The sequence below is a fragment of the Lontra canadensis genome, unplaced genomic scaffold (assembly GCF_010015895.1).
Source record: "Lontra canadensis isolate GAN:19392208 unplaced genomic scaffold, GSC_riverotter_1.0 scaffold25, whole genome shotgun sequence".
In the NCBI taxonomy this organism is placed as follows: domain Eukaryota; kingdom Metazoa; phylum Chordata; class Mammalia; order Carnivora; family Mustelidae; genus Lontra; species Lontra canadensis.
Window position 1 is genome coordinate 8,766,038 of NW_022631019.1, and position 13,703 is coordinate 8,779,740.

The 13,703-nt window shown below is 43.5% G+C and overlaps 1 protein-coding gene across 11 annotated transcripts in view; it reads left to right on the forward strand.

The window, feature by feature from the left end:
* Window positions 1-13,703, forward strand: part of VPS13D (vacuolar protein sorting 13 homolog D) — a 250,476-nt gene that overhangs the window by 132,598 nt on the left and 104,175 nt on the right. For all 11 annotated transcript variants that reach the window (XM_032863445.1, XM_032863446.1, XM_032863449.1 and 8 more), the window contains 5 exons: window positions 2,771-2,934; window positions 3,842-3,950; window positions 6,215-6,394; window positions 7,780-7,896; window positions 8,877-9,026. In XM_032863445.1, the coding sequence (XP_032719336.1) occupies window positions 2,771-2,934; window positions 3,842-3,950; window positions 6,215-6,394; window positions 7,780-7,896; window positions 8,877-9,026 (720 nt within the window). The remainder of the gene's footprint in view (window positions 1-2,770; window positions 2,935-3,841; window positions 3,951-6,214; window positions 6,395-7,779; window positions 7,897-8,876; window positions 9,027-13,703) is intronic.

Consider the following 13,703-nt stretch of genomic DNA (forward strand, 5'->3'; position numbering starts at 1 on the left):
ATATTCGGTCAGTGGGAGCTCTTTCTTCTTGGGTGTCCTTTTGCATATGCCCCTCATTCCTTGAACATGTCCGTACTTACTAACAGCAGGTTATGCTATACTTTCCCTGCTGCATGCTGGAATTTGTCCTTCTTCAAGGAGCCCTGACCCCTCCTAGCAGAGAGTAGAAGTTAGAAAGCTAAGACACGTACACTAGGTGCACTCATCGCTACTGCGATGTCCTTTCCAGGCTCCCACTGAGGGACAGAGCTAGGGGTTTTCTGTGCGCACGGCCTATGTACACATACGTACACGTGCCTGCACCCAAGCTGTAATATAGGTATGTGTATGTACAGAGTATACATGCATATATGTACACATTTTATGTATTTATATATTCTGCATATTTCTAGATCTCTGTATTTTAAGAACCAGCAGTTCACACTGATATTTCTGATTACAGTCCAACATCACAAATTCATCCTAATTTTCTCCCTCTCCATATTTGTAAGTCCCTTGTCCAGCACTAAGAACATATTTACTAATTCGATCACTTCCTCTGAATGTAACCCAGTCTTCTGTCTCCAGAGTTGTGCCCTATCGCCTGTGTAAGCACACCCTGGGATCTGGCTTGGCCTCCAATCTCCACATCCTAGACAGCAAGCACCTTTTTTGGCCCCCACCCCTCGCAGGAATGCTCTTCTCACCTCTCTTGGTCTCTGACAGCCCACACTAAGCTTCCAGCCTCCCGTCCCTTGGTACGGATCATCACGTGCCTTGGGCTTCAACACCACACTGTGGGCTGCCCACCCCCAAAACCCCTTCCTACCCACCATCACAATCCCCATGAATTTCTGTCTTCCTCAGTGTCATCTCAAGGTTTTTGGGCTAAATTATGAAGGAACCGGGGAAAGGAACTGGAAGGAGAATGGTACATCTCAGATTTTAAAACGGAAATGTTGGTAGTTTCCAGTTATGATGAGTCTACATGTAAGGGCAGACAGTAGAGGAATCCATGTATGAAAACTTGATTTCCTCCAGCATCTGTGCTTTGATTCCCAATCTGGAACAGCTGCAGGATAATTGAGCTGCTTTTCCATCTGGCTTTGGCACCGAGGATCGAGGGGCGCTCTCACCTCGAACAGAGAAGTGAGCACATGGGGGCCGCAGGTGTGCAGCTCAGTGTCCTCTCTTGGCAAGGAGCACACAGGAGAAAGAGCATCACATCTTTCTGGCTTTGTGTTTTGGTTTTGCCCCTTAAAGATATATGATATCTGGTATTTCGCATTCCTCACGGAGCCTCACTTTCTTACTGATCTAACAGGTTCGTGAGAAGAATCAACTAAGATGAGGTACGGAAAGTGCCAGGCGAAGAACCATAGTCCTCCTAACACAGCAAACATATCGCGAGGCCACCCTGGGCCAAGTGCCTTCTGTTCGTTACACTTACCGCAGGAACCCTACAACATAGCTTCATTTCCCCCTTGGACAGATCAGGAAACAGAGGCTCTGCAAGGTTTAGTGACCTGTCCAAGGTCATTCACTGCTAATTGGTGCAGCTGGACTTCAGATCTTGGCCTTTGACCCTGGTGTTCATAGAACTTCATTAGTTTTGACTCCGTGGACTGTCACGCAGAAGCTTTTAGACAGGGGCAGCCTGGTCCCCAGGACACCGTGTGTGGTCCCCGCAAGGGTTTGTTGCTGTGGAGGAGCTCCTGGCCAGTGAGAGTGGATGTGGTCCTGACAGGGCTAGCTGGAGTGCCTTCTAGAGCGAGGGGCTACTGCCCTAGAATATCTGGGTTGCGTTAGGCCCTGTGAGCGAAGTAGTTAAGGCTGTTGGCTTTGAAATCAGGCTGTGGAAATAAAATCCTCACCCCTCCACCTGATGGTTATGTGACCACACCAAAGTTTCTTCATCTCACTGAGCTGTAATTTTCTCACCTGTGAGTAAAGATAATAATGGGATATACGTCATTGGATTGTTTTAAGGATTAAGTGAGTTACTGCATGTAAATCCCATGGATCTGTGACTGGCACATGGTAAATTCTCAGTAAGTATTATTATTCTTATTACTTCTTGAATATAATGGATTTTATAGACTTCCATGGATTGACCTGGAAGTCCAAGAGCTGTTTATAAGACATTCCAAAGGAGAAACTATATTTAGAATTAACAGCAGTCAACTTAGTATAACCTTTGAATTCAGTCAACTTTATATTTGAATAGAATCAGTTTATGAATTAGAAACCATCAATATAGTTGTACTTCCATGATAAACACGGAAAGGGAGAAGACATCTGGTAAATTCTGGTTGTCTGCCAGTTATGAGGATTACCAGTGATCAAATATAAAGACTATCATATATACTTTATATAATTGGATCCCTCTCGAAGGTAAGGGCACCCGAGGGTCACCATCTGGGACAGCAGTTATCCTGGCAGTGCAGCTAATGGAGTTTGGACTGAACCTCAACTCACTAGTTTGCTCAGAAAATACTAAGTATATTAAAAAAAAAAAATCCTTAAAATATATATTATTTGAAAAAAAATATATATATATATATTTTACTTGTAATGTTTGGTTCAAGAGTTCAATGTGTTTCATTCTAAGTGCAGCTTGGGATTGACAACAGTGGAAGTTAGAATTAAGCTTGTGTATAATATGGAAAATGTCTTTGACTGTAGTTTCTGCTTGAGAATGTAGCCCTCGTGTGAGGCTCTTGACATCCTTACCTAAAGCTTGGCTCTGCCTGTGGCGGCTTTCTGTGTCCCTGTGTCTCTCTGCCCCCAGGAGCCCGGGAAGCGCTCCCAACTGTGGAGGATGACCGGCACGGGCATGCTGGCCCACGAGGGATCTTCGGTGCCTCACAACCCCAATAAGCCCTCTGCAGCCCGCTCCCCGGAGGGCTCCGCCATCTTGGATATCGCTGGTCTCGCGGCAGTAACTGACAACAGGTATTTTTCTAGGCAACTTTTGATGCCAGCCCATTGCTTCCAAACTCCGTTTCGGTGGAGATACATACCAAAAAGTAAGCCTGTAAATGAAGTAAGAATTTTGTATTTTTTTTAAAGATTTTATTAATTTATTTGACAGAGAGAGAGATCACAAGTAGGCAGAGAGGCAGGCAGAGAGAGAAGGGGGAGGCAGGCTCCCTGCTGAGTGGAGAGCCCAATGCGGGGCTCGATCCCATGACCCTGAGATCATGACCTGAGCCGAAGGCAGAGGGTTAACCCACTGAGCCACCCAGATGCCCTTCTTTTTAAGAATTCTTGTTAAATATTTCAAAAGCAGAAATAAACTATTGAGAGAATAATCAAATGTGTTTTTATGACCAACTTCTTGGGTTTGAATAAGTTACCGGGGACAAATAAGTTACTTGACTTGCCTGTGCCTTAGTTTCTTTATGCAGTCAGTGTATTTTTTCCTAGTTGATACCTTACTCACTTCCAAAAGGACTTTACATGACTTACAAGTGAAAACCCGACATAAAATAAAGGTAATTGGGAATTAAATAGAAAAAAAACCCTCTTGAAAATATTTTCTGATCTATTTAGCGGACAGCTCTTCTCAAACTGCATGACAGCTGCTCACTGTGGGAATGCAGGGACCGGATTATTCCAGCTATTGTGAATCCTTAAAAGTACTGATACTCCTTTGTGTCCCCCTGTTCAATGCTTCCCATTTTGCCTTATTCCTCTTTGCTCATGAAGAGACACCTCGCTGCCGTGGGATTCGGGCCACCTGCCCATTGGGTTTTAAGGAAGGAGGATGTTGGAAGAAAGAAGAGCAAAACCGACCCCGGTGCTCTGTTTAGGCCTCACATACTCGACTCGAAGACTCACTGCATTTCCCGTGTTGCAGGTACGAGCCACTGATGCTACGCAAGCCGGATCGCAGGCGAAGCACGACTCAGACGTGGAGTTTCCGGGAAGGAAAACTGACCTGTGGGCTGCACGGGTTGGTTGTCCAGGTCAGTAGTGCTTGACGCCCTCGGCTGCAGCAAGGAGTGCTCGAACCTTCTTTGAAGCCAAGTCTCAATTAAGATAAATACACTGGAAGGGGGAAATCATTACAGAGCGAATATGCATTGTGTCATTATAGTACGGAAGGTCAAGGAACTTGCGTTGTGCATCTGCGTGCATTTACAGGGAGAATATTCTTAAAGGTGGTGTATGAGAAATGCATTGGGAATGGTTGCCTGTAAGTAATGGGACCTTTTTTTTGGCTTACTTGGATTATTTTTCTTTGGTGGTCTAAATTACCTGTATGGGGCGCCTGGGTGGCTCGGTCGGATAAGCATCTGCCTTTGGCTCGGGTCGTGACCCTGGAGTCCTGGGATGGAGCCCCACAGTGGGCTCCCTGCTCAGCGAGGAGTCTGCTTCTCCCTCTCCCTCTGTCCCTCCCCACTCGTGCTCACTCGCTCTCTCTCTCAAATAAATAAAGCTTTAAAAAAATTACCTATGTAATTTTCAAAAGAAAGAAAAATGCCAGCTAAAAGCCCAATGCTAAGTTACGTGGATTAGTTTTAGGCCTGTAGAATTAATCCAGTATCTATAACAGTCTTCCGTGAAGTGTTCTAGCTGCATTTTCTAGATTCTGTTTATTTCTGCATTCTTAGTGGTGCCCAAATAAGCGTTTAATTATTCTAGCAAATGTCAGAATGAAGATTGCTGGTCAGTTTCCTCTGCCCTCTGCCAGTCTATCTTATGATAAATCACGAGGGACCTCATAAGCAATGTTCACATGTTTAGAAAATGACCAGGAGTTTGGATTTTCTGCCCTTCTTCTGGCTTCAGGCCAGATATAAGACCCTGGATCTGGAGTGAGTGGGTGGGAAGTTGTCACCAAGGTTTGGGCATATCACTGAACGACATGTGTGACATGGTGCAGTTTCTGCTTCAGCCCAGGGCTCTACCCAGAAGGTAAATACGATGGCATCAGGGCCCAGCTTAGAGGACCCTTAGCATGTTTGTCCCTGGAGGAGACCAGGCTGGCCCTCCACAGGGGGAGGTTGTTCTCCAGGGCAATGAGCAAAATTGGAAGGAGCCTCTGCCTGCTGTTTGGTGAGATTTATTTTCTTTTATCTCCCTTGCCCTGAGCTTTTTCTGTCAAAGCCGCTTACTTCTATGAAGCACACATCTGGTATGGATTTGTGATTTTCAATTAACAATACAGTTCGGGCTTCTGGAGGCAAGAGAGGGCACGTTGTAATTGTTGGGCCCCGGGTGTGACCCGGACTTCCGCGGACTTCGCTTCCGGTTTGTTCCTAAAGCCCATGGAATTCAGATTCTTGTAGAGCAGACCCCCGCCCCTGTCCTTTGCTGGTGTTTTTTGTTTCTTGAATCCAGTTCATCATTTCTGTGGTTGTGAGTGACGCCATAATAACAGTATTCAGCTGAGCAGGGTGTGCTTTGGTTAGGGAAATAAGCTTGTTTTGCTCTTATTATTCTAAATAAAGTAACCGAAGGCATTAACCATCTGACACCACTGCCCTGAGAAGGTTGTGTATGTACTTTCTTTCCGAACTTACAACAGTCGTAGAAAGCTTTCTCCATGTTGAAATCTGTTCTGTAAACCCAGCTCAGAGTTTCCTTTTCATTACTCAGTATTTAAAAATTAACAAAGGGGATCAAGACACACTAGCCATTATCTTCTCTAGCCCTGTATCTGCTGTCCCATAGGCATGGTCCCGTAGACTTCGGTTTTGTTTGGGGCAGATAGCAAGAAGATACTTTCCTCCAAAGGTCTGAGTAGCTGGCTTTCAGATGGCATTTGCTGCTCTGTTTCATTTTAGAAGAGGCACCATTGTTTGAATATTTGAGCTCACTGTCCAACCGTCGGCCTGTTTACCGAGATTTTCAACTCTAGAATTTGCTCCTTATTGGAAGGCTGATGTTTTAGTTTTTTAACCAAACCTGAATGAGAATACTCAGAGAAATGGGGCTTTGGTACTTTTTTTAAAGCTTATTTTAATGACTGGAAGTTATTCATAAACCAATATACTCTATTCTTACTCAGAATTCCCTAAATTCCTTGTAGCATAACTTTCCGTCTTGCCCAGGTAATCCTCCTGGTTTTCATCTTCAGTAAAGCTGAAGAAACGGTAAATGCTTTGTTAAAAATTGATCATGACCCTTTAAAAGAGAATTTAAATTTGATAACTTGCTTCAGATGACATGTTACATTGTCAAAGTCAGTTCCTTTCTCTTTGCTTTCACGTCTTTATCCTTTTAGGCCAAAGGAGGACTTTCCGGTTTGTTTGATGGAGCTGAAGTTGTTCTTGGTCCTGACACTTCCATGGAGCTTCTGGGGCCAGTTCCTCCTGAACAACAGTTTATCAACCAAAAAATGAGGCCTGGTTCTGGAATGTTATCCATCCGAGTCATCCCAGATGGGCCAACCAGAGCACTCCAGGTGATGATTTATCATACAAACTGACGTGAATCTCAGTGTGCTTTCCCCCCACACATTGGTTAGTCATTCTACAAATATTTATTGAGACATTTATGCTGGCTATGAGAATAGGATGTCTTCGTTTATAAAATAGGGGCAAGACCTACTTCACCAAGTTGTGATAAGAATTGAAGTATAAAAAATAATAAGATGATATTAGAAAAAGGTATGAGAGTTAAAGAAGGCAATGCCAAGAATGGTATATATTATTATGATCAGTTATTATATATTACTTAAATCTTTAATTGATATATTAACAACAAGATGCATAAAGTCCTGGGTCAGACCATGACAGTACTGTGTAGCGAAAGCAGGAGTGGAGGGTGTTCTGCAGAATATACAGGAAGGATTCATATTCCCAGACTTGGAGGCTTCCTAAGAGGAGTAATATTTAAGCTGAGATCTAAAGGTTGACTGAGAGGAGTTAGCCAGATCACCAGGGAAGGTGGAGGGGCTGCGCGCTAATGAGAAGAGTGCTCGTTCAGCAGTTTTTTACTGAGCACTTACTAGAGCCAAGCTCGGTTCTTGGTACTGAGCACAGACTACTGAACAAACATACAAACCCCCCTGCGGTCTGGGAACTCCCATTTTGGAGGGATAAACAAATAGTAAGCAAAAAACATAATAAAGAAATGATGTAGGATTTGGGAAGTTGATAAGTTGAAGCCTGGAGTCGAAAGGGAGTGACCCAACGGGCACAGAGAGCGCGCGCGCAGATAATGCTGGAGACAGAAGCAGGGGTCAGATTATTAAAAGTCTGACACATACTGCAAATTTTGTGGTTTTTCTGTGGCAATGAGAGGTCAAGGAATGACGAGTTTGGGAATTGTTAGTATATGCTGTCTACGTGAAAATGTCTAGAAGTCTGTAAATGTGGGTCCGGTGCTCAGGGGCGAGATCTGTGCTGGAGATATAGGTTTGTCAGGGCCTGGTGTAATTAGAGGGCTGAGGGAAAGGAGAGATGCAGGTGGTGTGTGACAGTGACCTCTCCGGGGCAGTGTGTCATTACCCACAATCCCTCTTGTAAAAGCACCCTTCTTTTCAGACAAACTTCGAATGTAGTGATCTTAAGGTTTGTCCTTTTGGACTTGACCAATAATTCTAGATCACCTGTAGTTGCCTAGTGCCCCATATGATGCTCTCGAGGTCTGTAACTTGACTTTTGCCCTGTAGACTTACAACCAAGTTTACTTCATTATTACCCAAGTCTTAGTTGGCAGCGCTTCTGAAACCATTAACTTCCATAGGATTATTGAGCACATAGTGACTTTTGACACATTTGGTATGGAATGGGTTTCATTGTGGAAGTATGAGCCCTCTTACAACAGTGTTTTATTTGACTTCAGATAACAGATTTCTCCCAACGGAAAAGTGACCGTTCATCATATGAAATGGATGAACTTCCCGTTACCGAGCAAGAGGTACAGAAATTAAAGAATCCAGACACAGAGCAGGAACTGGAAGTAAGTTTTAAGTATCGTAAATTCATTTCTTTATCATTAGTTTTTTAGAACTTTGCTCTATGGTTTTCTCAGTTTTAGACCTCTTTTCTCTCTGCCCTCTGTGAATTCTAAATACAGCTGTTGCCTTATGGTGTTTATGTCATCACAACATGAATGTGTGAATTTGTTAATTAAATCACAGCTAAAATTGAATCAGAATGTGATAGTGTACGAAAGTAAGATGACAAGAAAGAAAATGAAACTTTGAAATTTATACAAGGTAAGGAATAAGCAAACTAGGTTTTTTGAGGGCCCCCAGTTTTCTCTTGTCGACTTTCTTCCTCTCTCCCTTGTTTGGGTGTTAGAAAGTGGAGTTTGAAAAGGAACATGAGGTGAACATGAAAACGTACACTAGGGCGCCTTGGTGGCTCAGTGGGTTAAGCATCTGTCTTCGGCTCAGGTCATGATCCCAGGATCCTGGGATCGAGCCCCGCATTGGGCTCTCTGCTCAGCGGAGAGCCTGCTTCTCCCTCTCCCTTTGCTGCTCCCCTTGCTTGTGCTCTCTCTCTCTCTGTCAAATTAATAAAATCTTAAAAAAAAAAAATGACGTATACTTATTGGGTATTTATTTAGTAACTTAAAAAAAAATAAGGACCTGCATGTAAAGCTTTGTGTCAGATATTATGGAAGTCCGTGAGTAGCATACTAAAAGCTTGCGTCCCAAACAGGGAGAAAGATTCTCAAACAGGTCTTTTCCAATAATGAAATGCAGAATGTGCTCAGTGCTCCGAGAGAGGTATTATATCATATCACTTTGGAGTTCTGGACGGGGTGGGCACTGAGCCTAGAGAGAACGGCGCCTAATGAGAGACTAGAGTTGGATAAGTGGTTTGCACCTGCTCAGGGGTGAAGCAGAGGGATTTAAAGCCATGTGTTTCCCTGCAGTCTCCTACCTACCTTGCCCTCTTTTTAAACTGGGTTGTATTTTGGTTTTCTTTCAGGTGCTTGTGAAATTAGAAGGTGGAATTGGGTTGTCCTTAATTAATAAAGTCCCAGAAGAACTCGTCTTTGCAAGTCTTACAGGAATCAATGTGCATTACACGCAGCTGGCAACAAGTCATATGCTTGAGCTCAGCATACAGGATGTGCAGGTAATGGGGGCAGTTCAGAACTCGTTAAACCTCCTTGTGTTCTTGCTGAGCACCCGGCCGGATCCAGTGTTTGGTGTCCTAAAAACACTAGTGCTCTGGCAGAGATATCTTATTATGGCCTTCAAAAAATTATTCTATGAAAATAATTGTTGCCGTCTATGTTTGTCTCACCAGTGTTTCTGTATAGTAGCCAGTGACTTAGACGATTTAGTCAAAGTGGCATGGAGGAAAGTGGCCCATGGTCCCCCATTCGCCAATAGGAAAAAGTAACAGGAAATCATGGAACCATCATTAGAGAAATTGAAGTTCATTGCAGGGAGAAAAAATAAGAGAACTGGACTTGTGCTTCTGGCTAAAGCATACTAACAGGGAACCAGGTTTACTGTCCTACCTGAAGCAGCCCCCAAGTCCAGATAAAATAAGGAAACAATAGGTTCAAGGCCCTGTAAATCAGGCACTGAAAGTCAGGGACCCTTGAGAGGTGGGAAACAAAAAAGCTGAGCCCTGCATTCACCTCGGCTGACTGCCTTGAGAAAGTTTCCAGGCCATGGCACTGGGAGGGGAGGAGAAGACAGAGCCCAGTAGAGTGAATGAGTTGAACAGGCCAGGCAGAGAGTCTGGAGACCGAGGCATCTAGAGTTTCATGGGGCGGCCTACCTGGGAGGAGCATGCTGCACAGAAAGCAGACTCAGGAGATCTCCTGAGGGGTTCTGTGAGCATTCAGCAGAGGACAGATCGGTGCTCCATGTAAGGAAACTACCATCTGAACCATCCATGAGGATCTCACAGGGACAGCATCTGCTGCTCACCCTGGGCTGGGGATGGGCTTTGTTCCCCCAACCAGACTAGAAACACTAATAACATATGTGACATTGGGAAGAGTCTTCCAAAAAATCTTGCCTTCATAGTGAACTATAATTAGCCCTTGGCTGAGCATTGTTCCAGACCCACCTAACAAATCATAAAAGGAAAGTCTGAAAGGATCAATCTGTTTCCAAGTAATTTAACTGTATCCCTGAACAAAGCTCAAGATTTAATGGAATGCAAAAATACCCAGCACCCAACAAAGTAAAATTCACAATATCTGGCATCCTGTCAAAAATTACCAGGTGTGCAAAGGGGCAGGAAAACACAATATGTAATGAGAATAATCAGTTGAATGGACCCAGAGCTAACACAGATGTTAGAATTTTCAGAGAAGGACATTAAAACTGTTACTATAACTGCATTGTACATGTTCAAAAAGTTAAGTAGATACATAGAAGATATGAGAAACTCAAACTTCTAGAGATTAAAATGAAATGAAAAACACACTGCTTTCAATGAATAGCAGATGACACAGTACAGAAAAAGAAGATTAGTGAACTTGAAGACATAGCAATGAAAACTGTCCAAATTGAAATGCCCAGGGGAAAATAATCCATAAAAAGAAAACAGCATCAGTGACCTACAGGACACCCTCAAGCAACCTAACATGTGGATAATTGGAGTCCCTGAAGGCCAAGAATGAGAGGAGGGCATATAAAAAATATTTGAAGAAATCTTGGCCATAAATTTTCCAAGTTTAATGAAAACTAAACTCACAGATAGAAGCTCAAGCACGAACAGAAACACATGCGTGCACACACGTGAAGGAAACTACACCAAGGTACATCATCATTAAATTACTCAAAAGCAGTGATGAGTCATCCAGGTTAAGCAAGACTTGTCATATGCCAGGAGAAAAAGTGAGAATGAGAGCTGACTTCTCATTGGGAATGATGCGATTGAGAAGAGAAGACAGTAATGTCTTTAAAGTACTGGAAGGAAGAATAACCATCCAACCTAGAATTCTATGCCCAGCAAATATATCTTTCAAAAGCAAGGGTGAATCACCTCTGCCCGGCTGCCCAGCAGGGATGCTGTGGCTAGGCAGAGGGCTGAGGTGGCTTGTGTTGGGACACAGGACCGGAGCTTCCGCCTGGCTCCTATTAGGTGCTGAGATGCCTAAGAAAGCTGGTGTGATCAACAAGGGTAAGAATCAGAGCAAGGAGCCAGGGAGACCATTTCCTCCCTTAGGTCTGGTGGTTGATCCTACATGTTGTGTCGCCGTAGCCATCCATGCCAAACCTGGATCCAAACAAAATGCTCTAACAGACGTGATGGCGGAAGCTGTGAGTGTGGCCATCTCTGCCCCCTCCCCCCAGCCCTGTCAGAAGGAGAGGCTAATGCCCAGCTCTGTTGGTACCTTTGAACGTCCTGGAGCTCAGGGAGAGTGACGTGGTTTTAGATAAGGGTGGTCAATCTCATGGAAAAGTGGTGGCCCCCACAACTGCAAAAGAGATCTTGGAGAAATTAAAGCAGCACCCCCCCAATAAATAAATAAATACAAGCAAGTTATGAGAAATACATCCTTGAGAAGCCTTTTATTTCTATTTGTTTTTAAAGATTTTACTTATTTATTTAATTGACAGAGAGAGAGACATAGCGAGAGAGGGAACACAAGCAGAGAGAGTGGGAGAGGGAGAAGCAGGCTTCCCACTGAGCAGGGAGCCTGATGTGGGGCTCGATCCCAGAACTCCAGGATCATGACCTGAGCCAAATGTGGGTGCTTAACAACTGAGCCACCCAGGCGCCCCGAGAAGACTTTTAACTGCTATTAATGAAGAGGCTGTTAAATAGGAATATATTTCCGTGTGTGGAAGAACTTGAAAAAAAATAAATTTAAGAACAGGACTCAAAACGAAGTAGGAATTTTAAAAGTACTGTACGTTCAAAATAGATTCTAACATCCCTGACCCCAAGTAGCTTGGAACGTGCTCGCATTACAAAATAACAGAGCTGGAAGAGTTCTTCGGGATGACCTCAGTCAGCCCCTTTCATCCTGTGACGGGGCTTCCGCTCTCCAGAAGTTGAGAGGCTGTGCAGGATGACAGCCGAAAGCCAGATCCCTGGACTCCTGGCTGGATGCCGTTTATCCTGATTTTGTAAATGAAGAGATTTCCTTAGACTTCTAGGGTTCTGTCTTCTCTAGAGTTTACAAGTGACAGAAGAAAACCTGTCACACTGCTTTGTGGTCTTACTTTATATTTTAAAAGGCTTATCTTAAAATTTTAAAAAGTGCTTTTTTATTTCTTTTTAAAACTTGATATGTCTTGTGAAAAAGAAAATAAGAATAATCAGGACTTGTAATTTCATATTAATTATTTTGGGGAAGTCACTGAATTTTCGTCCTCCTTGGATGGTAACTGCAATCCTCAAATCTGTAGTTCTTGTGAGTCTCTGAAGATCTTTAAAGGAAGGGGGCCTGGATGCTACATTCAGTATGCGTAAAAGCCTTATCAGAAATGGTCTCTACATTAAAGCTTCAAAAGCTAATAAAAATGAAATAAAAATGTTTTTAGACATACAAAAGCTAAAAGAACTCATTTCCAGCAGGTTCATGCTAAAAATATATATATATATTAAATAACATCATTCAGGCAGAAGGAAATGGTAGCAGGTGGAAATCTAGCTCTCCACAAAGGAACGAGGAGCACCTGCAGTGATAAATACACAGGTGAATGAAATTATTTTCTAATTATTTAGATTTCTTTAAGAGAGAATCAACTGCTTAGACAAAACTAATAGCACTGTATTTTAGGGCCTATAAGATATTAGAGTAAAGTGAATGACAACTACATGCACGGTAGTATGCTGTCATTTGAACATAAACTGGTAAGTTAAAGATGAATACTATAAATCCTAAAGCAACAAAGAGCTACAACTAATAGTCCAACAGAAGGAGAAGATGGATAACCCAAGAGAAGGCAGAAAGAGTGGGAAAACATGGGGAAAGAACAGAAAGAACAGATGAGACAGATCGAAAACAAATAGCAAGATGGTAGAGTCATTCAAACCGAACTGTATCATTAAATAAATGTGAGTGCTATAAGGACCTCCAGTGGAAAGGCACAGGTGACCAGACTGGAATGTAAAGCGAGATCCAATTATATGCTGCCTCCGAGGAGTACATTGAATATCAAGACACAGCAAGTTAAAAGAGAAGAATGGAAAAAGACATACCGAGCTAGAACTAGTCATAAGAAAGTGGAAATGGCTAGATGCCTGTCAGAATCAATGACAGAGCAAAGTGTCATTACCGGGAATAAGGAAGGTAACGTCCTAATGCTAAGAGAGACAGCGTATGAGGACCACATAATGATCGCAGCTATTTATGTACCTGATCTCAGGGCTCTGAAGTGTAGGAAGCAAAAACTGATAGCACTGAAAGAAGAAATGGACAAGTACACAATTATAGTAGAATATTTCAAGGAGGGGCCAAGATGGCAGAGGAGTAGGGGACCCTATTTCCGGTGGTCTCCTGAATTGAGCTGGATATCTACCAGACCACTCTGACCACCCAGGAAATCAGCCTGAGATGTAAGAAGATACCTCAGGGCCTATACCAACAGAATATCTCTGGCGGCTGGATTTGAGGTACGAAGCGGAGAGCTGCGATTCTTCCTGGTGCCAGGAAGGTGAAATAACACAGGAGCGCACAAGCCTCCTGCACTGGGGCCTGGGCACAGACTTGCAGACCAGACCGGTAGCTGCAGGGAAAGGACTTTAGGGTCGCCCATTGGACTGAAACCTGGAGCTGCCGGGGTGCACATGTGAACTGGGGGCGGCTGGCGGTTTTAGAAGCACAAAGGGCAA